The sequence below is a fragment of the Pinus tabuliformis genome, chromosome 7 (assembly GCF_031772625.1).
Source record: "Pinus tabuliformis cultivar Carrire ecotype Pingquan chromosome 7, CPIR1, whole genome shotgun sequence".
Lineage (NCBI taxonomy): Eukaryota > Viridiplantae > Streptophyta > Pinopsida > Pinales > Pinaceae > Pinus > Pinus tabuliformis.
Window position 1 is genome coordinate 302,040,557 of NC_142293.1, and position 26,184 is coordinate 302,066,740.

Consider the following 26,184-nt stretch of genomic DNA (forward strand, 5'->3'; position numbering starts at 1 on the left):
CTTGCGTGTTAGCTCCTCACTTTAGGCTCAATTTATAACTTTCCTAAGCTAAGATTGACGGCCAAAATTAGCTTGTCGGATTACCTGAAGACATGTGACTTTACTTATTCACAAGCTTTCAGGTAACAATCCTTCCTCCTCAATTTTATGCTCATGTGGTCATATCGCAATCTTGTGTCATTTTCCAAAGCTTTTTGTGTGACCCACATCCATGTGCAGTATTAAATTTATTAATGTTATAGATAATGAATTGTTGTTGACCATTAGGCAGAGCAAGTATCGTTATAATTCAGAATTTCCAAGGACATCCTTTGTGTTTTCTGAATTAACTTTTAATCTTTCCAACAGTGTTTACGGCATATTTATCCTTGCAAAATATCCTTTTAAGAACAACCATCGATGTGCCCTTCCAGCACTGAGGAAGAAATTAAGAAGAAACCATCAAGGGAGGAACCGAAAAATAAAAATTATGACAAAGAAAGGAATATGCCACCAGGTTTTTACTAAACTCCATCATTGAAAAAAAACAGTATTAGCAGACAATTGAAATATTCTATTCAGACATTTTGAATGAAGATAGCATAAATATACATCAGACACGCCAAACAACAAATTTTTTCATGAAAAAAACTTCAGAAAAAAAAATGAATACAATTGGCAAGATTCTATCTACTCCAGAGCATTTTATCAAGAAAAATTTCACCTTTTAATCTATATGCTACAACTTGCATTTTAGAATTACATGCAAAGGTAGGGTGTTCCTAAAATCAAAATACAAAGAAAAATCACAAGGATCTTCTAGAAACATACTGAAAAGCATCACTTGCAATCTCTGCTATGAATTTCTGTGTAGCTATTGATACCATCCGAATTCTGCCAAACACCAAGCATCTAATAGATTAGTTCCATGAAAATGCCTGCACAATAAATGGTTGCTTACAAAGAAATAGCATATGTTAGAACGTGAATATTTTCTGCCAAAAATGACCAGATCAGCAAAATATACAGATCAATACCATAATAGGCAAAAGACATAAGCATGCCAAAATTCCAGTGATGGTACAGAATGAATGTTCATTTCTTTTCCTCTATAGTAATCTTGAATAAATAGACATCAACTAGATTTATAGCAATCTTGAAAGTATGCACAAACAATAAATGAATACTTCAAGTATTTTTATATAATAAAAAATATTCAAACCAATCAATTGATTGATCCCAAAAGGCCATTTATAATCCCACAAGTTACCTTGAGGAACTCTAAATGTCAACAGAACCCTGGCCACCATGAATCCAAGACACCAGCTTGCTCTAAACACATATATACAACACACCCTCAAGCCGTGTAGCTTCAAACCAGCTGCACAAAAACAATTATTATAACTCTAACCTCTAAGAAACCATGGCTAAGCCATCCTCAAGTAAGGATCCGAAAAGTCATCTTCAAGTGGAGTTGTTGACACCTTTAAACAGAGATCCATACTCACCATTGATTCATTTCATTTCACCTTTCTATACTCATATTACCTTCCAAAGTTGAACCTTATTTTTAACTCTTGGTGATCCAACCATGCAGTAGAGAGCTCACATAGTGTTGTAAAATAGAAAATTACATATAACATTTATATATATATATATCGAATGTTACTTATAATTTTGATCAAATATTTTCCTATACTAACTTAACATCGAGTAAAGCTATTTGCATGGTGACAAAAAAAAAAGACTACTCAAATCCCAAGACAAGATCTTCAGCATTACTTGGCACTCGTAGTTTACTAGTTGGTTGGGTGCATGGGTCTATAGTATGCATGGACTTATCCTGCCATCATCAAGTCACAATTGAAAATAATTCACTGGTGGAGATCGTTATGAGTTTTGGCCACAAACATCTCCTATTCACGTAAATGGTTATGAGTTCAAGAAAAGATAGCATTCCAATTTGTTCTTACAAAAAATAACCTTATTCCATGATGAGCTTGGTCTAGAAATTTTCAACTACCAAGAACCTTTAGATTCATTTGACTTATTAAGTCTTTCAAATCTTCTAAAATGCCCTACAAAGTTAATTATACTCGGGTCCAAATTAAATTGAGTTTCAGCCTTCAGGAGAAGAGATCTCTTTCAAAATCATATAAAGTGTCAATTTTGATCATATAACATATAAATAAATAAATAAATTCAATTTATTATCAATGAGAGCTTGGCTGGATGGTAAAGCAAGGGTGGTGATATTCCCCTAGTTTGACATGTTGAACCCTTGTGGGCCTGTAAAACCTAGCCAATTATTGAATGGTGTTGTCATTGATGTCAAGTCAATCTTTGAATGATTTTAATAAACGTCATTGGATTACAATAACCAATGCACAAGAAGCCCTAGAATAGAAGGAACGGAAGCCCTAGTCCAGATGCCTCGCTCTTGTTGAGGAAAATGAATTGGAAGTCAGTGAACTTGCAAGCAAGACCATCATAGGCTGATAGTATCCATCATGTTGCTTCTTTTAGTAGGTGGCATGCCACATAACTCCTCACGGTTGAGGAGATATGCCTTATCAAAGTTGAAGCACTGAAAGTGTGGTGATGGTGCCCAAATCTAAATGGCGTCTTGGTCTAAATTTGGCATAAGACAATTCATAAAAATAAATAATGTTTATGGATCTTAGTTGTTATAATGTATTCATCAAGTCAGCCTTCAGAAAGGAATTTTTATATTTTGAAAAATGGTGTCAAGAAGGATTAAAGACGGCACAATAAAAAATTGAATTTGTAATTTCAATTTTTTATTGGAGTTCAAGTCAGCTCGTTATTTTGAGGGGTTTTAGGGCAATTCAACCACCCCTTTCTTGCCCCTTCGTCTTGTCTATATAGGGAACTTGGTTTCCGTCCAAAAGAAACAATTTCTCACACATTATCTTAAGCATTCTCTCTAAGATTTCTGAGACCAAGAGGAGTCACACAGAGATGAAGGAGGTCGAGTACTCAAACGGCTTTTGGTTGTTCTTTTCATTTTGTGTTCTTGTGGCTATTCATTATGCTAAATCCGAGATTTTGATGTTGATCTAAGGCCGAATTTGGAGTTGTGAAGAGGGATCGAATTCAAGCCTATTCTAGCCGCAGGAGAAGGGGAGACAGAGGCCTAAATTGTGTTTGTTTGGGCCACAATAAGGGCATGTTAACACAGAAGAGCCACAGTAAGGCCAAATTAGGGCCATAGGAGAAGATTGAAATTCGGCTTGTGGAAGCAAGTCAAATTGACCACAGGCGGGGCCTTTAAGGGTTGTTCTAAGTTCTAACTGTTGAAGTTTCTAAGTTTACTTAGTTAGAAACCCTCCATGCACTTTAACTAATTTATTCCTACCTACTTGTTCAGTTACTTAACAAGTTATTTACAATGTAAATACTGAAAATAAACACTAGTGCATGCTCAACATATTACAGATCAGCAACTGAAAGAAACAGAAACAATCACACCATATGACACCATTATTTTTGGACCAATGTCCCCGGAAAAACCCAATGCAGAAAAACCAGTGCAACTATCTGAGGGTTTTCTTATTAAGCAATATTAGAGTACAATCTAGGTGCCGAAACGACCTACCCAACAAAGAATTTCCTTAGCAATAATACCTCTCAATTTGAGACAAATCCCCTAGCTGAAACCCGAATAATCCTTCCGGCAGCTCCTCAGCTCAAATCTACCCCAGAAAACCCAGCGTCTGCCTATCTGGACTGCGTCAGCCTCACCTAGCCAGCGTTGGCCCTGTGTCAGCCTATATTGGCCTGCGTCATCCCCAGGAGGCCCTGCGTCAGCTCTCTGATCCTCTGCGTCAGCTACGCTAGCCTCTCTGGTGCTCTGCACAGCACTTGGCCGCCTCTGCGTGGCCCTGCATGAGCAGTGGCTGCTCCTGTGTCACTTTCTTTGGCTGCTCTGCTGCTCTCCCGACGCTATCTCTGCCTCTCTGTCTCTTTGTACTCAATACCCCTCAGTTGCCTCTCCAATCACTAATTCTATCTCTTTTAGCAAACCCCGCTCTAGAGAATAGAATGCCTGATCATCTAGTGTAATCTCCAAGTGACCCTCAAGCCCCTTCTTATACTTTTTTCGCTAACATATCAATGGCCGAGATTAAGTCCCTAATCAACGGCTAAGATTAGATCTAGCTTGATCCTTGTCTTTTGGACCATTCTAACACAGTTTCATATTAATCCACATTAATATTTTAATTTCCCTAAGTTTAGACTTAGGGTCCATATTATAAATATTAAATATTTTAATATCCCCTGAACTGCTTAGAATCTGCCCAAACCCTTTCTGGGTAATGGAGATCTCATGTGCCCCAACCTCTCCACCAAATTTCGTGGCTAGAGCACATCCGATGCTACCACAAATCAACACTCCCTCTTAGCGTGGATTTTGGTCTAGCAATACTTCTCACTGAGTATTACTCTGATCATCTAGCATTGGTCCCTGTGCTGATGCCAAGCCTCCCTGCTCAACATCCTCTACACTGTTGTATCCTGTACTGTTGCCCATGGCTCTACCACTGCCACTGCTGCATCCGTAACAAAGCTCCCTCTGCATCCGTGCTGCTGCCCATGGTTCTGTCACTACCACTGTTGCATCTGCACTTCACCTCCTCTCATCATGTTTCATCATGCTGCCCACTGCTGCATTGCAACTTAGTTAGTGAGAAGTAAGTAACTGATCTCCCAACTCTGACCTCCTTGTCGGGCTAGAGACACCCACTGATGCTGAAGCTCCCTCTGTCGCTGACAATGCTCCCTCTGACCTTTGCGCTGCTACAACTCTCTACATCTCACACCGTTGCACACCTCTCTGTGCCATCCTGCACTGGTGCAACACTCCTGTGCTTCTCGCACTGTTACAGCGTGCTAGCTCTGTGTTGTCCTGGGAATCCTGCACTGTAGCTCTCTCTGTCGCTCCATCCGCATCTGTCTCTACCCACATCAGCCAGTCCTACTACTCTTCGGGGCTCCCATAGCAAGGCTTAAGCCAAGAGGTTGGGTACCTCGAGGATCCTACCCCTCATCGCCTATAGTCCATCCGACTACAGCTCGATGTCTCCCCACTTCCACTCAAGTGGTGCATGTGCACTCATGGCACAGTCATCGTCTGTCTCCACTTCCTTCTCTGCCCTTGTTGGTGCGGCCTTAGTCTTGGAAGACTCTCCCTTACCCTTCTTCCTTAGACACTGGGTCGCATAATGACCCAGCTCCCCACAGTGGAAGCATTTGATCCTGGAGAGATCTTTCTTCTTCCGTTTTTCTTGCTTTCCCTCAGATGCTAGGGCAACATCTTCCTCCTCCTCTTTCTTGACACGAGTCCCCTTACTGCTGCTTCCTACCTCTAACTACCGTCTGATCTCCTCTTGGCGAAGAGCCGCCCACATCTCATCCCAAGGTGGAAGGGTCCCTCTACCCATCATACTCTGGACAAATACCTCCCAGTCCTCTGAGACAACATTCAGGGTTGTCCTCACCATCAACTCTTGATCCAATGTGGCCCCTACGGAAGTCAACTGATCTCAAATCTCATTTAGTCCACGGAGAAAGGTGTCGATCGAATCTCCCTTCTTCATCTGATATGACGTCATCTGGTTCTCAAGTAACATCCTTCTCTGCATAGAAGTACGCTGGTACAATGTCTTTAGAGCCTCCCACATCTCTTGTGTCATTTTCTTCTCGACAATATGTGGTACTACATGATCCTTGACCCCGTCAAGGATGATGCCCTTGGCCCTCACCATCGCCTCCTCATACTTGTCATTATCCGTTGGGTCAACTGGAATAGCTATCATCCTCAAGGCGAAGTGTTGGACACGATTTCTATCAAGTAAGAATAAGATTCTGGCCTTCCAGACTGCAAAGTTTGATGCTCTGTCAAACCTGTCCTGGTCTCTTACTCCGTGTAATGCCACGATGCACTTTGACTTCCCTCCTGGAAGTTCTCTGTTCGACTCCTCCGAGTCTCTACTTCCCGTCTAGAAGTTCTCTTCTGGACTCCGTCTGAGTCCCGATTTCCCTCCTGGAAATCCTTCTGCCGCTGTCGAGATGCCCCTACTTTGATCGTCTTGTGCAACCGCACCGCTGACACGGGTTCCTCGGCTAGAAACCCTCGGTAGCAACTCCACTAGCCTTGCTCTGTCAGGGATTGTTCTGACTACAGAACCTCACCAACTCCACTCTGCAATATTTCCACAGCCTTCTAAACCCCAGCAACCTGAAGGTGAGAGCTTCTAGGCTCGGCGTAATCCCAGCACCAGCAACCCGGCCTCCTCAACCAACTGTGTCAGCCCTCCCAGCTTCTGCGTGGCTCTACGTGAGGCTCCTTTGCCTTCCTTAGCTTCTGCGCTGCCTCTTCTCAGCTCACCCTTGATGACACAGGCACTGTGTCACCCTTCCGTTGTTGTTGCTCTGCTAGAAACAGCTTGTCACCTCGAGACAGTTGTTTTCTGCTGCTATTGCCCCGCTCGGCTGATGTCCTCAGTCTTCCTGTGATTTGCAATCATGCTCTGATACCATGTTGAAGTTTCTAAGTTTACTTAGTTAGAAACCCTCCATGCACTTTAACTGATTTATTCCTACCTACTTGTTCAGTTACTTCACAAGTTATTTACAATGTAAATACTGAAAATAAACACTAGTGCATGCTCAACATATTACATATCAGCAACTGAAAGAAACAAAAACAATCACACCATATGACACCATTATTTTTGGACCAATGTCCCCGGAAAAACCAAATGCAGGAAAACTGGTGCAGCTATCTGAGGGTTTTCTTATTAAGCAATATCAGAGTACAATCTAGGTGCTGAAACTGGCCTACCCAACAGAGAATTTCCTTAACAGTAATACCTCTCAATTTGAGACAAATCTCTTAGCTGAAACCCCGGATAATCCTTCTAGCAGCTCCTCAGCTCAAATCTGCCCCAGAAACCCCAGCGTCTGCCTATCTGGACTGCGTTAGCCTCACCTAGCCCAGCGTTGGCCCTGTGTCAGCCTATATTGGCTTGCATCAATCCCAGGAGGCCCTGCGTTAGCTCTCTGACCCTCTACGTCAGCTACGCTGGCCTCTCTGATGCTCTGCGCAGCACTTGGCTGCCTCTGCGTGAGCACTGGCTGCTCCTGCGTCACTTTCTCTGGTTGTTCTGCTGCTCTCTCGGCACTATCTCTGCCTCTCTGTCTCTCTATACTCAATGCCCCTCAGCTGCCTCTTCGATCACTAATTCTATCTCTCTTAGTAAACCCCGCTCTAGAGAATAGAATGACTAATCATCTAGTGTAATCTCCAAGTGACCCTCAAGCCCCTTCTTATACTTTTCTCGCTGACATATCAACGGCCGAGATTAAGTCCCTAATCAACGGCTAAGAATAGATCTGGCTTGATCCCTGTCTTTTGGACCATTCTAACACAGTTTCATATTAATCCACATTAATATTGTAATTTCCCTAAGTTTAGACTTAGGGTCCATATTAAAAATATTAATTATTTTAGTATCTCCTGAACTGCTTGGAATCTACCCAAACCCTTTCTGGATATTGAAGATCTCATGTGCCCCAACCTCTCCACCAAATTTCGTGGCTAGAGCACATTCGATGCTACCACAAATAAACACTAACCAAAGGCTTTCAAGGGTCAAATTAATCCTGTATAGGCCATAGAAAGAGAATTATTTGGGTTGAGTTTCAGGGGACAAAATGATGAGAAATCAAGGACAACTAGATTAGGGTGATTTCTCTTTACTTTGATAACCGCTTGTGATGTTCTTAACTTCAATTTGATGTACTTGTAGTTAGATTCTTCTTTATTTGATTATTATAGTTTTCTTTATCATCAAACTACTACCAAACTTATGAATATCAATGAGACAAGAGGGCACAAAATGTAGACTGCTAGCCAAGACCAAAACCTCCCCCCTTAAGAGGAAAACCCACAAGAATTCTTCTCTTCTTATACAATCTTCAAATAAATAATTTCGAGACCTAAGACCTTCAACCTTGATACAGCTTCACAGCTTCGACCTTGATGTAGCTTCACATTTTCGCCCTAGCAGCTTCAAAATTTCATTGCACATGTGAGAGAGAGAGAGAGAGACCAAAAAACTTTGATCCCAGCTTCTTTCTTGAACTTTGCCTGCCTTTAGGACTTCTTATTCATAAGATCAAACTTTTTTTCTTGCTTCTTCGCATGTCTTAGCTGTGTCTTTCAAATGGGGTTGAATGCTTCCTAAATATAGGCTTCCCAGGGGTACAAATTGACTTCATGAGGAGGACTTGATCTCTTGTAGGCCACCTTGATTTGGAAGGGTATTTTGACACAATTTTGACTAAAATATATTCATTTGACTTGTTGCAAGATGCCCAATGGGGTCTTTTATCTATGACATTGGCTCTATTGACTTCTTGACTCTATGACAACCCCTAAAAGCACACAATCGATGCTTGACCTATAAATAAATTGACCTTGAGCATGAAACAAATGTTATAATTTCTTTTTCTCTCTACATCAAATAATTAAAATCAAGATTATGATGAGCGGACCTAGTTACATTTTCCAACACTCCCTCTTATCTAGGGAGATATTTGTGAAAATTTATGAATCTACACATCAGAAATCCTACTGCAATCCCTCTTAACTAGGGAGGTAGTTGTGAAAATTTCTAAATCTACACATCAAAAATCCTATTGCAATCACTGGTTTATCATCTCCTACTTGTTATTACATTCAACAAGTTATTTAATTTACACACAGAGATGAAAAACACTACTGCAGACTACACTAACATACAAATCATAAACTGAAACAAATATGAGCCAAACACACAAGGGACACCGTTATTTTTGGACAACACGTCCCCGAAAAAACCCAATGCGGGAAAACCGGTGCAACATATATGAGGGTTTTCTATTATTAAGCGGTAGTTCTGAATACAACTCTAGATGCCCTCTCGGCTATCCAATTACAAAGATAAAATTGTTGAATTTTCTAAGTCTAACCGTTAGAAAATTAATCTGTATTTTGTTGGTCTATTTCTTCTACTTGTTTAAATGCGAACAAGTTATTTAATACATTTAAATACCGAAATAAACACAATACAGTCACAACATCTACAGATCATCAACTGAAAGAAAACAAGCCCACAAGTGACACCGTTGTTTTTGGACAAATGTCCCCGGAAAAACCCAATGCGGGAAAATCGGTGTAGCTATTCAGAGGGTTATATTATTATGTAGTCTATCTGAGTACAACTGGGTGCCTAATCGGCTCACCCGGCAAAGAAAAATACAAGGCAGCAATACACCTCTATATTCAGAAACAGGTATTCAGAAAACCTGTCCCACGAAACCCTCTCCGGCAAAACTAAAGCTCAACGCTAGCCCTTCTAGCCTCTGCGTCAGCCCTCTACTGACCTGCGTCAACCCCAGGACCCTCTGCATCAGCCCTCTGAGGCACTACGCAGCCTCTGGGACCCTCTGCGTCACTCCAATAGCCTCTGTGTGTATGACAGAGTCCCTCTAGCCCTCTATGTTGTCTATACTAGGCTTTGCGTAGCCTGGATTGGCTGCTGCTCTCACTCTCTTTGCTTCTGCACTGGTCTCCCAATATTGTCTCTGCCTCTCTACCTCGTACTCACTACCCCTCGCTATTGATCACTGATTCAACTTTGCTTAACAACCCCGCTCTAGCAAAATGAATGACTGATCACTCTAGTGTATCTCCAATTGACCCTCAAGCCTCTTCTTATACTTTTCTCGTTGTTCCTTCAATGGCCGAGATTAAATCTCTAATCAACGGCTAAGATTAGATTTGGCTTGATCCATGACTTTTGGAACCTTCTAACCCAATTTTATATTAATACCCATTAATATTTTATTTTTCCTAAGTTTAGACTTAGGAACTCCATTAAAAGAATTAATTATTTTAATATCTCCCAAACCAGGTACAATTTGTCCAAACCATTTCTGGGTCTTGGAGATCTCATGTGCTTTAGCCTCTCCACAAATTTTCATGGCTAGAGCACATCCGATGCTACCCCAAATCAACAAAAATATACTAGCAGATGCCTAAGTGAGATTACCTCACTTCACCCGGCAAAATCCCTCCAAACTGGCAACTGGACTGACTATCCTCGGCTACAACTGTGTTGCCCCTTCGCAGCAACTGCGTGGAGCACTCTCAGACACTATGTCAGCTCTGGGCTGCCTCCTCTACCTCCTGGAGCTCTAACGCCAGCGTTCTCGACTGATCCTGCTGCTCCCCAGCTGAATTTGGACTTCTGCAGGAGGGGAGCTCTTCCCCTGCATCAAGCAATGTGTGGGCCCTCCTAGCTTAGCGTCAGCCTCCCTTGGTCTACGTTGCCTCCTCTAGCGTATCTCTACCTCTCTCTGTTGAGTATTCGGGGTCCCGAAGAAGATCCTCCAACCCCAACCATCCCTACCCCTCTACTGCAACTCAAAGCGCCTATTCGATTTTTTCAGCAAACCACACCACAAAAAAATCAAACTGACTGATCAATATGGTGTATCTCCAACTAACCCTCAAGCCTCCTCTTATACTTTTCCTGTTGATGAATCAACGGTCGAGATTAAGTCCCTAATCAAAGGCTAAGATTAAAACATACTTGATCCTCGCCTCTTAGAAGCTTCTCACCCATATTTTTATTAATACCCATTAATATTTTTATTTTCCTAAGTTTAGACTTAGGAACCCCATTAAAGATATTAATTATTTTAATAACTCATAATTCGGGTGGAATTTCTCCAAACGAGTTCTGGGTCTTGGAGATCTCATGTATTCTAGCCCATCCACAAAATTTCGAAGCTAGAGCACATCCGATGCTACCTAAAATCAATAGTATTCATAATACACATGAGGTACATTGATATTCTCATATTGAAGAATTCTCATCAGAAGAGTCGGATTGGTAAGACATCTCATAAGTTATCTTATCAACTTATATCAATGCATCTCATCATATCAGCCGGCTTTGTCACATAGCAAGGCCTTGACTAAGAACTCTATCTCTCCACAAGATTAGAGCACAATGTTGGGGAGACAAATGATTTATAGACACCTTTATCATTATCTCTCAAGGGACATACCCCATGTGAATGTTCAAGGTATGTCCTTTTAGGACCATTCCCATCTTGGATTTACACATCCTCGTGGAATTTCCTCTTCGACTACTCTTGCCTATTGGATGCCCTACCTCATCCTCATAGAGTATCGGAATTCGAATGCTCACTCAATCCTCCATTCTTTCTTCACGACATGAAGACAAGAATGATGTGTCTATCTCTCCCTCTCAACTAGGGAGGATCTACTCATTCCTATAAAAGGAATATACCCGAGCTCCCTCTTGACTACAGACTTGTTACCAATAGCAGCTATCTACTCTCGGTGGAGATCATGGTAGTATCAACTACTTGTAGAGCTCCTCTTTGCATTATGTCATGGATGAACTTCAATTTCTTCATCATGGAGCCATCTTCTTCTAGAACTTCTTCGTAGGGTTTCAACCATTTCCATCAATTCCCTTCAACAAAACATAGTGTTGAACCAATAGTCATGTCATCCTTCTCTTCATCGGGAAGTGACTTTCTTAGTCATCGTCTACCTATCCTTCATACTACTACCTCTTCCAAGTCATCATAATTTCAGGATCTTCCATCCCATCTTAGTTGTAGATGAACTCTTATAACCCTCTTTCGGTAGCCCTATTACAACCCAAATAGATGGTTTCTTTCAAAAATAAAAAAAGAACATCAAATGAACATTACCTCTTTATGATGGCCCTTTGTCATGACATTTGTTTCTTGCAACATCAACATCCTTTCGCATACTATATGAATCCATCTCCAAGACATACATTACCAAGGTTCTCCTTTTCCAACATCCATATTAGGGTCTTCATACCTTCTTCATGGAAATGTCATAGCTAATCCTTCTTGATATCAGAGGTTGGTCATTTATCTTATCTTACGTGTCTATAGATACATCTTTCACGAACTCTTCTTTCATCTTTCTTCACATATTGCTTCCTCAGGATCGTCTATACATAGTTCCTTTATCATAGGAACCATAGTTTCCAACCACCTCATATTATTTATGAGGTCATATCATGTCAATATGTAGAAGAGTTCAAGGCACATTGTCTACATGCCTTCATGTATCATTCTTAAGGAAGAGTTTCTTCTTCTTTCATCATGCTCGTGAGATAGAGTATTCAACCATTCCATATGCAACTATATGATAACATGACTTTATTTATCTATTACCAAATATATACATACCTTGTCCTTCATGTGGTCATCTAGCATCCTTTCCTTGCTTGACTTGTTGCACCTTTTTGTCACAATATCTTCATCCTTCTAAATTGTGGATCCCACACAAGGTGGAATGTAGACTATCTGCAAGACACTTGCTTCTTCTAAGTAGATGTGAACCTTTTAACAAAGATTCCAATGGAGGATCTTAATGATCCTCATTCTGCAAATGCTTATTTCCTAATGATGAGGTGTGATAGACTGTTATCTTCCTGTTTTGCTAGATGAATTGCTTCAATCATTCAACCTGTTACTCCAGTTATCCTTATATGCTTCCAACGAAGATGCCATGAGCTACTTCCTTTCTATCATGTATTATGACTGCTTAGACCATATAGACTTCTACTTTGATTATCCTTTCAAGCCTCTATGATGACGTCATCTCAATCACTGTTACAATGCATCCTATCATACTTGTGATGCTTTCCATCATGACTTCTATCTTCTACAAATTGAAAAGAACTAAGTATATGATGTTATCTCAATCATAGTAAAGATCTTTCACCTCTTCCTTCTTTGTCTTTTTCTTTTCTAGTTCTTCTACTTCTTTGGTGACATGGGCTTCATTTCTTTCCTTTCTCTTCTTGTTGTCCTTCTTGAGTTTAGGACAATTTCTTTTGAAATGCCCATATTCATTACATTCATAGCATTGAATCTTAGACATATCAATTTTCTTTTGAAATATTTTCTGAGATTTCCCTTTCTTCCTTGCCATAGCTACATATGCTTGAGTTTATTCACTTGATCCGACGTTGTTCTTTGCCTTCAGTCTGGTTTCTTCTTTGCCTTCAGCCTGGTTTCTTCAATTTTGCATAATGACCATAGATCATTGAATGGATTAGTTTGCTTCTTTCCATAGATACTTGATACAAAGTTGCCCCATTCACTGGGTAGTGCGTTGAGCACAATGATGGTCATTTCTCGATCAGACATTACTTCTCCTAGCTGTTGTAGTTGATCTCTTATTTGAGATACCCTTATAAGGTATGAGGCTATCCCTTCTTCCTTTGATACCTTCATCTTGTATAGTTCACTTCTTAACGATATAATTTCTCCTGCAGTACTTACAGAGAACAATTCCATCAATTTTTCATAGATCTCTTTCATTGTCTTCAACTTTGCTACATAAGGAATGAGGGAATCCATGATTGACTCTAAGGATTCTTTGAGCTCTTACTTCTCCATTCATATACTTTGATAATTCTTGAGATTGCTTTTGAGAAGGTTCGGTGATTGAGCCCGTGACACCTTCACTAACTTCATTTTCTAAGAGGATTAAATCTATTCTCTTGTTCCATGCAAGGTAATTTGATGTCCTAACAAGTTTGTTGTTCTCCTTACAGAAAGAAGTCATTGTAGATTGAGACATAAAATATAGAATACTTGTCAAGTGAAGATGCTTCTTTGATGATGATTGCTTCCTTGATGATGTCTTCCTTCTTCAAAGATGACAATGCTTTTTTTTCAAGAGAGGGATATGGCCTTATTGCGTTGATTCCTTTGATTATGGAGTGCTCTTTCTTGCTTCCTTTGGATGTGGTGTAGAACCTTTGAGTGGAGGTGGGATCCTTGAGGTCTTCTTTCTCCTTTCGAGAATTTCTTCCTTTAAGATGATGTGTAAACTAGTCTTCTTTGATGCTCTTTAGTTATCCTTGATGATCTCCTTGTGCTCAGACCTTATGTATCCTTCTTCAATAGAGTGATCTTCAAGTTGCCTCTCCCTGTTGTTGTCGCCTTAGATCTGATACCATGTTGAGAAATATAGGGTAGCTAGATTAGGGAGATTTCTCTTTGCTTTGATAATTGCTTGTGATGTTCTTAACTTCAGATTGATGTACTTGTAGTTAGCTTCTTCTTTACTTGATTATTATAGTGTTCTTTATCATCAAACAATTACCAAACTTGTGAAGATCAATGAGACAAGAGGACACAAAATGTAGGCTGCAAGCCAGGGCCAAAGCCTCTCCCTTTGAGAGGAAAACCCACAAGAATTCTTCTCTTATTATAAAATCTTCAAATGACGAATTCCAAAACCAAAGACCCCTCCAAGATCAAGTCAACCTTTCTTCTTGATGATCTTTCCTTACATAGCTTACATCAACAAACTTCGACCTTCCATCAACTTCTTTAGCAACTTCAACCCCCAACAACATTTTTTGCAACTTTGATCTAGCAGCTTCATAGCTTTGACCTTGATGCAACTTCACAGTTTCGACCTTGATGTAGCTTCACAATTTCAACCTAGCAGCTTCAGAATTTCGTTGCACATGAGAGAGAGATAAAGACCAAAAAACTTTGATTCCAGCTTCCTTCTTGAACTTCGCTTGCCTTTAGGACTTCTTATTCTTAAGATCCAACTTCTTTTCTTGCTTCTTCGCATGTCTTGGATGTGTCTTCCAAATGAGGTCAAATGCCTCTTATATATAGGCTTCCCAAGGGTACGAATTGGCTTCATGAGGCCAACTGTAAAAATTTCTGTTTTCCCACCCCGGTTTTCAGTTTCTCCTTATTTCTCCCATGTAGTTAAATGCCCATTCCCATAACCATACATTTAATAGACTGAAAAAAATAAATATTGCTGAAAACACAAATTCTGGAAATTTTTCAGAATGCTGGAAATTGCAGAATTAAAAATCAGCAATTAAAAATAGCCATTAAAACACATTAAAACACTGATATTTTTGGTCAACTTGACCCTGGAAAAACCCCTTACAACTCTTGGGGAAAACCAGTTTGAGAGCTCTTCTTTATTTCTGAAAATTGTCTTTTTACAGTGAGAATTATTCAGCAAAAAATCAGCAAGCAAATTTACAACTTATCTCCTTTCCCGTGCCTCACAGCAATCTGGAAATTACAGCAAACAGGACAGCAATAAATGCTGTACGACCTCCGTTTTGTGTGCAGAAAAATCAGCAAACTGCTCCTCGATTTTTGTGCAAAAATCTGCCTTTCACTATGTGCTGAATCAGCTGTACAAATCTGCTCAACTGCTGCCTTGGAATGTGTGCCAAGCTGCTGTCTCCTTCTCCTTCCTGCTCAGAAATCTCTCTTGCTCTCTTGTTCTCCTTCTCCCAATCTGCTCATGAAAGAATGAATGACCTTTTCCTCCTTTTCCTCCTTTAATATAACTCCAAGTGACTTTTGGGTGATCTCTAAATCCAATGGCTGAAATAGATTTAGATCAATGGTTGAGATTAAATGCTCATTTAAATCTCACTTTCTATTTTTTAATTCACCCCACTTTAATAAAGACCCACTTAGTCATTTATTTCCAAGTCACTTTTCCTTTCTAATTTTTCATTGACTTTATAAAAGTCACTTTAAAATTAGACTTAATAACTTTATCACTTAAAGTCACTTTTAAATTAGATTTAACTTTATAAAATTATAAAGTCACTTTAGGAGAAAAATTAAATTCTTTTGGACACTTTTCCCTAGGCCAAAGATCAAAGCCTAAGGGAACCACCTGTCCTCTGGTACCAAATTTCAACACTCCCTCTTACCGAGGAAGGTGTTCCTCACCACACCCATCTTGTCTCTGAAGTAGACATGCTTGCCCCGTGGTAAGGCTTTGGTAAGGATATCTGCAACCTGCTCATCAGTGGAAATATACTCAAGCTTCACAGCTCCCTTCTGAACATAGTCTCTGATGAAATGATATCTGATCCCGATATGCTTTGACCTGTCATGAAATACTGGATTCTCCGTGAGTTTAATGCAACTCTGATTATCACAGTAAATCACTGAAGGTCTCAACGGCTGACCAAATAAGCCAAACAACATCTTGCGAAGCCAGATGGCCTCACAACTAGCTAGACTGGCTGCCATATACTCTGCTTCCGCTGAACTCAGTGCTACTGACTGCTGCTTCCAGCTGAACCATGACACTACTGCTGAACCCAACCCAAAACAACACCCTGAAGTGCTCTTCCTATCAGAAGCACAACCTGCCCAATCAGAATCAGTGTATCCTGCCAATCTCACTCCATCTCCCTGCCGTAGTCCAGACCATAATCCACTGTCCCCTGCAAGTACCGCAAAATGTGTTTTGCAGCCACCCAGTGAACCTTCCTAGGCTCACACATAAACTGACTCATCGTGTTGACTGCAAAACAGATATCTGGTCTAGTGTTGACCAAATACATCAAGGAACCAATCAGCTGCCTGTACAATGTGGGATCCACCAACTCGGAATCCGAAGTATGAAGCTTCTTCCAGTTGGTGATCATCGGTGTCGACATGGGTCTACAATCCTCCATGTGGAATCTGCTAAGGATGTCCACAATATACTTCCCCTGCCCCAGGAAGAAATGCCCCTCCTCCTGCCACACCTCCAAACCCAAAAAGTAATGCATCAAGCCGATGTCCTTCATCTCAAACTCCGCCGCAAGATCTCTCTTGCAGTGCTCTATGAGTCTCTCTGCACCTGTAATGATCAAGTCATCCACATACAGCACCAGAATGAGAGGCTCCTCACCAATCACAATAAAGTAAAGGTTCGGATCTGCCTCACTCTTTGTGAAACCCATCCCCTGCAAGTATGCATCTATCCTGGAGTACCAAGCTCTGGGAGCTTGCTTCAGGCCATAAAGGGCCTTCTTCAATCTGCACACATGGGACTCCTTCCCATGCACCTCAAAGCCCTGTGGCTGCTCAATGTACACCTCCTCCTGTATGAAGCCATTGAGAAATGCGGTCTTCACATCCATCTGGTGGATCTTCCAACCCATCTCTGCTGCTATCGATATAATGGAACGGATCGAAGTATATCGAGCCACGGGAGCGAAGGTCTCCTCATAATCAACTCCCTCTACCTGGGAGAACCCTCTAGCCACAAACCTCGCTTTGAATTTCTCAATGCTGCCATCTGCAGCATGCTTTACCTTGTAAATCCATCTGGAAGTAACCACGGATTTGCCCTCAGGCCTCGGCACCACCTCCCAAACATCATTCTTCATGATAGAAGAATACTCCTCCTGCATGGCCTCTCTCCAGACCTGCTGGCTAGCTGCCTCCTCATAGCTAGAAGGCTCAGAGTCAAGGATGCTGGTAACCATCGCCATATAACTACAAAACCTCTCAGGTGGTCTACTCTCTCTGACCGGCCTCTTCGACTCAGCAACAGATGTGGCATCTCTCAAGGTGTCCTGAAGCCACTTGGGCTTCCTCTTCCCTGAGCGCACTTCTTCCACCGGAGAATGAAACTCCTCCTCCTCATCATCATCAGTAGCCTGAACTCCTGACTGTCTGTCTGTTGTCCTCCTGCCTGCACCTGAACCTGTAGAAGCTGAGGTACCGTGTGAACTGTCCATCAGTGGACTCCCTAGTGAACTGCTCTGTGAACTGCTCTGCATGCTGCCCGGAGCACCACCCCTCTGGCTCGATGAGCCACTGCTCACTGACGGACCTGACATCCTCATAGATGTACCTCCGGATCCTCCTGATCCCTGCCCACTGGATCCCTGCGACTGACTCAACTGCTGCTGAGGGTCTGGCTGATCCAGATACTCTAACTCCCGTGACCTCCTAAAGGCCCTGTCCTCCTCGAACTTCACATCCCGTCTGACAACAACTCTCCTCTGTGCAGGAATGTAAATCCGAAAGGCCTTTGAGGTCTCACTGTAGCCCACAAAGATACCCTTCTCTGCGGTGGGCTCTAGTTTGGTCCTCTTCTCCTTGGGTATATAGGAGTATGTAATGCATCCAAAGATATGAAGATGACCAAGATCAGGCTTCTTCCCAGAGAAAGCCTCCTCCGGAGTCATGTGCCCCAAGGCACGATGCGGACTCCTGTTCTGCAAGTAAACCGCTGTGTTGCAGGCCTCTGCCCACAAGAACAATGGCAACCCCTGATCATGTAACATAGCTTTGGCAGCCTCTATGATGGATCTGTTCTTCCTCTCCGCAACCCCGTTCTGCTGGGGGTTGTAAGGAACAGTGAACTCCCTCCTAATGCCTGCCTCCGCACAATAGTCAACAAACTCTCCAAGGGTGTACTCTCCTCCATTGTCCGACCTCAAGGACTTGATCTTTCGGCCTGTCTGTGTCTCCACAAGAGCTCTGAACTCCTGAAACCGCTTGAAGACCTCACTCTTGGTCTTCAAGAAATAAATCCAGGTCCTCCTGGAGTGATCATCAATGAATAAAACATAGTACTCATACCCACTCAAGGAAACATGAGACATCCGACCGCTCACATCGGAATGAATCAAATCAAGTATCTCCGTCGCTCTGCTGTCACTGCTGGGAAAAGGGGATTTGGCAAACTTGCCCATCACACAACCTCTGCAAGTATCAAAGTGATCAGTACTGAAATCTGGCACACCTGTAGTGATCTCCCGCAATGTCCTCAAGGCTCCATGATACATATGTCCCATCCTGCGGTGCCAAATCTCACACAGCTCAGAACTGCTAGCTCTGCTGTCGGTACTACTGCTCAATGCCAAAAGGCGCTGAAATGCAAACTTGTACACCTTTGCATGGCGTACACCTATCACTCTAGCTGAATCAGCTGGAGTGCCCCTGGGATATATCAACACCTGTCCTCCCCTGAACAGTACCTCATATCCTCTGTCCTCCAAAGCTGAGACGGATATGAGGTTCTTCCTCATCCCTGGCACATAAAGAACCTCTGACACCTTCAAGGGAGGTTTGGACTCCCTCTGAAATGTCACTGTCCCCACCCCGACCGCTCTAACAACTCTGTCATCACCGAGTACTACCTCAATATCAATGCCACTCTCTGAAAGCTCTGAGAAGTACTCACGGACTCCTGTCATATGACGTGAAGCCCCACTGTCCACATACCAGATACCTGAAGATGCTCCGCTAATCGAGGGAAAAGCATGCTCCCTCTGAACCTGTGTGGCAGGTGATCCTGCACTAGAGGACTCACACGTAGTGAACGCAAACTCTCGGTCAAAACGACCTGCAAAGTCCTCAATTTCAGCTGAAGCTGCCACGTCCTGGTTCTTTCCCTTCTTCTTCTTCTTCTCCGGACACACAACTGCATAGTGTCCCATCTTTTGACAATTCCAACACTTCACCTTGGAATAGTCCTTCTGTGTGTTCCCCGGTTTACCTTTACCTTTGTCTTTGCCCCCACCACTGCTTGTGGAAGCCTGCTTCTTCCCTTTGCCTTTCTTGCCTCCTGCCACCAGTGCTACATCCTCATCCTGCTCAACTGGCTTGGCTGCCCCAAGCTGTCCTTTCCTGATCTCTGTCTGAATGCAATCATCCCAAAACCTCTCCCATGTGGGAAGGGTCTCACGTGCACAAACCCCATCAGCAAAGTTCAACCATGAACGGGGGAGGCCATTCACTGCAATACGCACCAACTCAGTGGATGGAATGGCCTCTCCAATCGCTGCCAACTCATCTCTCACATTGGTAATCTTTGTGAGATATCCAGTTGCACTATCATTACCCATCTTAATGTTCTTCAGCTTCTCCTTCAGGACCATCTTCCGGTTCTCATTGGTACTCTGGTAGAGATTGGACAATGCTGTCCACATCTCATGGGCATTGCTCTTTCCTCTCACATGAGGAATGCAATGGTCTTTGATTCCGTCTAGAATCAGCCTCTTACCCTTATTGTTCTTCTTTTTATACTCAGCCAATTGAGTAACATCAGTGGGCACAACAACAGGGTTCTGTGCGGTATGCACCATGATATCCCAGACTTCTGCCTCCTCAAAGATACTCTGCATTCTCTCCTTCCAAACGCTGTAATTTATATGCCCATCCAACCTATCCTCCACCCTCAATCCCAATGACATCCTGCTGTCCTAAAACTGAAAAATAGCACTGCTGTAGTAAAGATAAAACTGCTGTTTATGAAAAAATCAGCTTGCTGGAATTTTCTGAGTGAAAAATCAGCAACTGTAATTTTTCCTTTTGCTGTCCCAAACTGCCCTTCAGCACTCAAGCTCTGATACCATGTAAAAATTTCTGTTTTCCCACCCCGGTTTTCAGTTTCTCCTTATTTCTCCCATGTAGTTAAATGCCCATTCCCATAACCATACATTTAATAGACTGAAAAAAATAAATATTGCTGAAAACACAAATTCTGGAAATTTTTCAGAATGCTGGAAATTGCAGAATTAAAAATCAGCAATTAAAAATAGCCATTAAAACACTGATATTTTTGGTCAACTTGACCCTGGAAAAACCCCCTACAACTCTTGGGGAAAACCAGTTTGAGAGCTCTTCTTTATTTCTGAAAATTGTCTTTTTACAGTGAGAATTATTCAGCAAAAAATCAGCAAGCAAATTTACAACTTATCTCCTTTCCCGTGCCTCACAGCAATCTGGAAATTACAGCAAACAGGACAACAATAAATGCTGTACGACCTCCGTTTTGTGTGCAGAAAAATCAGCAAACTGCTCCTCGATTTTTGTGCAAAAATCTGCCTTTCACTATGTGCTGAATCAGCTGTACAAATCTGCTCAACTGCTGCCTTGGAATGTGTGCCAAGCTGTTGTCTCCTTCTCCTTCCTGCTCAGAAATCTCTCTTGCTCTCTTGCTCTCCTTCTCCCAATCTGCTCATGAAAGAATGAATGACCTTTTCCTCATTTTCCTCCTTTAATATAACTCCAAGTGACTTTTGGGTGATCTCTAAATCCAATGGCTGAAATAGATTTAGATCAATGGTTGAGATTAAATGCTCATTTAAATCTCACTTTCTATTTTTTAATTCACCCCACTTTAATAAAGACCCACTTAGTCATTTATTTCCAAAGTCACTTTTCCTTTCTAATTTTTCATTGACTTTATAAAAGTCACTTTAAAATTAGACTTAATAACTTTATCACTTAAAGTCACTTTTAAATTAGATTTAACTTTGTAAAATTATAAAGTCACTTTAGGAGAAAAATTAAATTCTTTTGGACACTTTTCCCTAGGCCAAAGATCAAAGCCTAAGGGAACCACCTGTCCTCTGGTACCAAATTTCAACACCAACTTGATCTCTTGTAGGCAGCCTTGATCTCGGAGGGTCTTTTAACACAATTTTGATTCAAATAAATTATTTTGACTTGTTACAAGATGCCCAATGGGTCTTTTATCTATGACAATGACTCTATTGACTTCTTGACTCTATGACAAACCCTAGAAGCACACAATGGGTGCTTGACTTATAAATAAATTGACCTTGAGCATGAAACCCATGCTATAAAATAATAATAATATTTTTTATTTTTCTCTTTACATCAAATACATAAAATCAAAATTATGAAGATTGAACCTAGTTACATTTTCCAACACAGAAAAGGATTGTTAAGACCAAGTTGACCTGGTGATTATCAAACTGTAGGGAGAATACTATCTAGAAGATTCTTACATTGACTGATTACTATAGTTATTAAAATTCGGACTGACAATCTGTATGATGTGTCAATGCTCAGGACAAAATCGTTGCCATAATGAATAGATGTTTGAATCTGTGATAGGGTTAATGATGACTACCTCTTGTTGAAGTTATCTGTTTTATTGGTCTGATACCTGCATTGACAAAGTAATAACTGTGTTGCAAGAAGATTGTTTATCAAAAGTTGTTGCCATTCTATCTTAATCAGTGAAGTGATTGAGTGCATACTGCTTATACTCTTTACTCTTGTCTTTAAGCTACTAGAGTTGAGTGATGACTTACTAAGACAATTCAGGAGTACTATTGTTATTTTGCACAGGGTTATTAATGTTGTCACTGAGATTGAGTATGGCAAGAGTTTATTGCTGAAGCTATTAAGAATGACAGTATACTTAAAGAAGGATTAGACTCAGACTTGTGTATTTAGTGTTTAGCACATATTGATGGTTATTAATACTTGATGCCATTGTGTTGGCTATGCCATGACCAGAGTATGACACTATTAATGTATATGTGCAAGCATTGTTGAGCCTAGTATTGTCAGTGTATTGCCTTGAGTTGCTTCTTTGTCTTGAACCAGGGTTGGTCAGAAAACATTTGTATGGCTGAGTACTATCACGGTTATCGTTTTTGTATGTTTCTGCCATGTACTATCACAGTTTTCACATTGTAGTGCAGAAAAGTCAAAGTATTGATTTGTATTGCTAAGCAAAAGTAATGTCAGGGATTGGACAAAGTTTGTTCTACAGGTTGAGATCAGAGTTATGTATGGAGTTGATGTATTGCTTCATACGCTTCTGGTGAGAGTTTATGATGTTGCTAGGGCTTTGATACTATTGATGAGCAGTGGAATGTGTTGAGCGGAAATGCTGAGTTGGGGTTTGTATTGCAAAGAGGTAATTGGTGTGTTGTTTTATGATTTTGTGTTTCCTAAGGCAGCAGTCGTTGGGTACAGGACATATTTGTGGCACATTGGATTATGCATGTGGGCAAAAACTAGCAGTGACATGATTTTGTAAAAAGGTGCAATGTTGAAGAGAGTTATCTCATTGGTCATAGCATTAACAATAGTATAGTGGCAGTTGGGCAGAAGCAGAGGCAGTGACAGTGCAGCAATGTAATGGCAGCAGTGATAGTGCAATGATGACTGTGATCAAGCACAGCGGCAAATAATCTACAACAAATCTATCTTATTTTAAGGGTGTAAATGTGGAGCAAGGCAAAGATTGAAGTCTCCTTCAGGTTGGATCCTGAGAACACCTCAAGGTGGCAGGGTGGTGCTAGGGCAGCAGATTGAAGCTAGTAGGTTGTTGGAGCATCCTTCCAGTTGGAGCTAGTAAAACTAGAGTATTGGCGAACCCTTTCAGTTAAAGCTGACAAAACCAGGGGGTTGGAGCCTCCTTCCAGTCGTTGTTGGGGAATCTTGGAAGTTGGAGCTTCCTCTTGATGTAATTTTTAAGACATACATTAAAAAGCCTTCGGTGGCTTTTCTCCTGGAAGGGTTTCCACCTAAAAAATCTCCAGTGTGTTATTTATGATGTTATGCATTGTTGAATGGTGTTGTTAATTGTTTAATGTTTGCATAATATGAATAAAATTGTTAAAACGCTGCCCAATATTGATTCACACCCTACCCCCGCTCAGTATTGGTGAAATATTCCAACACCAATAACCAATGATAGACAAAGTTTGTAGTCGAGAATGTCATCAATCATTTGCTTTGGTGAAGATTGGGTGGCATTCATAGTTAAAGAAGACTTCTCAATTATTGGAATCACGATTTTCATTAGACCAAAACCCGCAGGTGTTAGTCTCTGCTACAATCACCAGAGTTAGGATCCACGAGAAGTAGTTATTCGATGACGGGAAACACACGGGGGGCGCTAAACCCAATGCCCAACAATCTCCCCCCAGCGCGAGCCAGGTGAGTTTCGAACTCGAGACCTCTCGCTTTGATACCAATTGTTGGAAATATTGAGAGGGAGGTGAAACAGTATTCCTTATCAATTAGTATATTTTTAACTTCACAAAGCATTGATTATTATTAGCAACAGATATACATAAACATTCACCAACACCATTCAACAATGCATAACAATAGAGACAATAGACACAAAGATTTTTAAGTGGAAACCCCTCCAGCACAAAAAACACCGAATGCTTCTTAATATTTGTCTTTAAAAGATTTACATCAAGTTTTCAGTTCCAACTATAGGACGTTCCGATCCCCTGATTTACAGGCTCCAACATGTAGGACGCTCCAAGGCCCTGTTTACCAACTGCAACAGGGAGGATGTTCCAACAACCTGTTTACCAACTGCAACAGGGAGGATGCTCCAATGCCCTGTTTACCAACTGCAACAGGGAGGATGCTCCAACACCTTGGTTTACAGGCTCCAACTTGAAGGATGCTCCAACGCCCTATTTACCAGAAGGACGCTTCAACACCCTATACAAGCTCCAACCTGCCCTAGCACCACCTTGCCACCCTGAAGTGTTCTCAGGCTCCAATTTGAAGGAGACTCCACTCTCTTACCTTGCACCACCCAACCACCCTAATCAGCCAGCAGAGTTTCACAATTTTCAGACTAGATCCACCATGCTCTGAATCAAATACCAAAGAACTACAATATAATCTTCGTTGCTTCTTTATATCACTGTCAAACCCTGGCGGCCTCATTGCTCAACTCTACTCAAACTCAATAACCAATGCACAACTTGTCAACAAATAACTCTGCTTCTGCTCAATCTTCACATGAAACCCTAGCTACTAATCAACTCATCCTGTTCAAGCTCAATATCAAATTTTTTCGTTGCACAACATTGTTGCTACTATACCAGACCAAACTCTACCAAGTACCCTGTCATAATCAACTCTACCAATGCTACTCAAGACATTAAATCCTCTGCTCTAGAACTGCCATACATCACGTTGTCATAACCCGTCTAGGGTCACTATAGTCACTTCAACAAGATCTATCTCTAAGCCACAGTTGCCACGCTTCTTCTAGATTTTAATTTGAATTAATAATGACTTAATTAACCAATATATCTATGTATTGAATTAAATATTCGACAATTTGATTCTTTTTAGGCACCTTCCAAATGACTTGCCAAATTTTGTCATCAACCTTCCACAACTGTTATTTATGCGACAACATAAACATTTAAAAGCATAAAATGATATATTTATCTTACCAAGTGGGCCCTCTAGATTATATGCATTCCTAATTGATTGCATTCACATTATTCGTATCCAAGGTTCAAATTGACTTCAATGCAAGCTGAGACTATTATGGTGTTAATATCATGTGGTTTGTTGGCAGAGAGGAACCAACTATCATATGGCCAAGTGAATCATTCATATACTAAATTGTGCTTTGAATTCATTTGCGGCTTGAGAATGGCAACAATATTGGCAGCATTCAATTGCATATATCGGTCCACACCATAATATTCAAAACCGGAACAGGTAACCGGACCGGTTCACTTAATAAACCGGGACTGTTTAGATGTCAATGAACTGGTTTTAAAAAAGCACATAAAATAATTCATTTTTAATGAAAAAAACTATTTTTAAGATTTAAAACCATGATTCCAAACCAATAGACACAAAATATGCAAAGTTTGCTCATATATATACCATATAAAGGTGAGTATATCAAAATGGCACCGAGTGCAATACATATCAGCGACAAAATATACAATCAATGAGGCTATAAATGGCCTCTAGAGTCCAAAACCAAAGCCTACAAGCTATGCGGCCATTCGCCTACTACAAGTCCACATATATGATATTAGTGATCAACATTATCTCTTGAAACTTCTCATCATGATCAAATTCAGTTGATTGAGTCTCGACTCCCAAGCTTTGCAATTGCTTGAGTCACAAACTTCTTTGTTGGTTCAGTGACTTGAGTCTCAAACTTCTGAAGGTATTCTGCCCTATTACTTCATTTGGTGCTCCACATGGCTTTACATGGCCTCCTATCCCAGCCAACTGTTGCTTGAACCTATTAATACCCCCTCATTCAATAGATTTTTGGCAAAATTTGTAGATCATTTTGCCATCAATCATATAACAATAAGCCCATGCAGTATCCTTGGCTTTTGGACACATGGAAGGCTACTACTTAGCTCAAACTCTCTGTTGTTCCACTACTGCAGCAAAAACTCAACACTCTCCAAGCTCACAAAAACTCCAAATGAGATGTGTGAGGCAAATGAGAGGGGAGACCTCCTTTTATTGGCTTGGAGGGTTGTTTTTGGAGGGAAACAACTTTATTTTCCCTCCAAGCCACCTCATAAGCCTCCAAGAATGTGTATGGTGGGTCTGTGGCTAGCCTGGCAATAAACCAATCGGTTTATGACGGAACCAACCAATTTATGGAAAAACTAATCAGTTTATGACGGAACCAGCCAATTTATGGAAAAATCGGTCGATTTTGTAATAAATTGGTTGGTTCAT

General features: G+C 41.2%; 1 protein-coding gene across 1 annotated transcript in view; it reads right to left on the reverse strand.

Moving 5' to 3' along the window:
• TAFII15 (TBP-associated factor II 15) overlaps positions 1-26,184 on the reverse strand; it is a 137,329-nt gene that overhangs the window by 91,612 nt on the left and 19,533 nt on the right. The window contains exon 3 of the mRNA XM_089458112.1: positions 811-873. Coding sequence (XP_089314238.1) covers positions 811-873 — 63 coding nt within the window. The remainder of the gene's footprint in view (positions 1-810; positions 874-26,184) is intronic.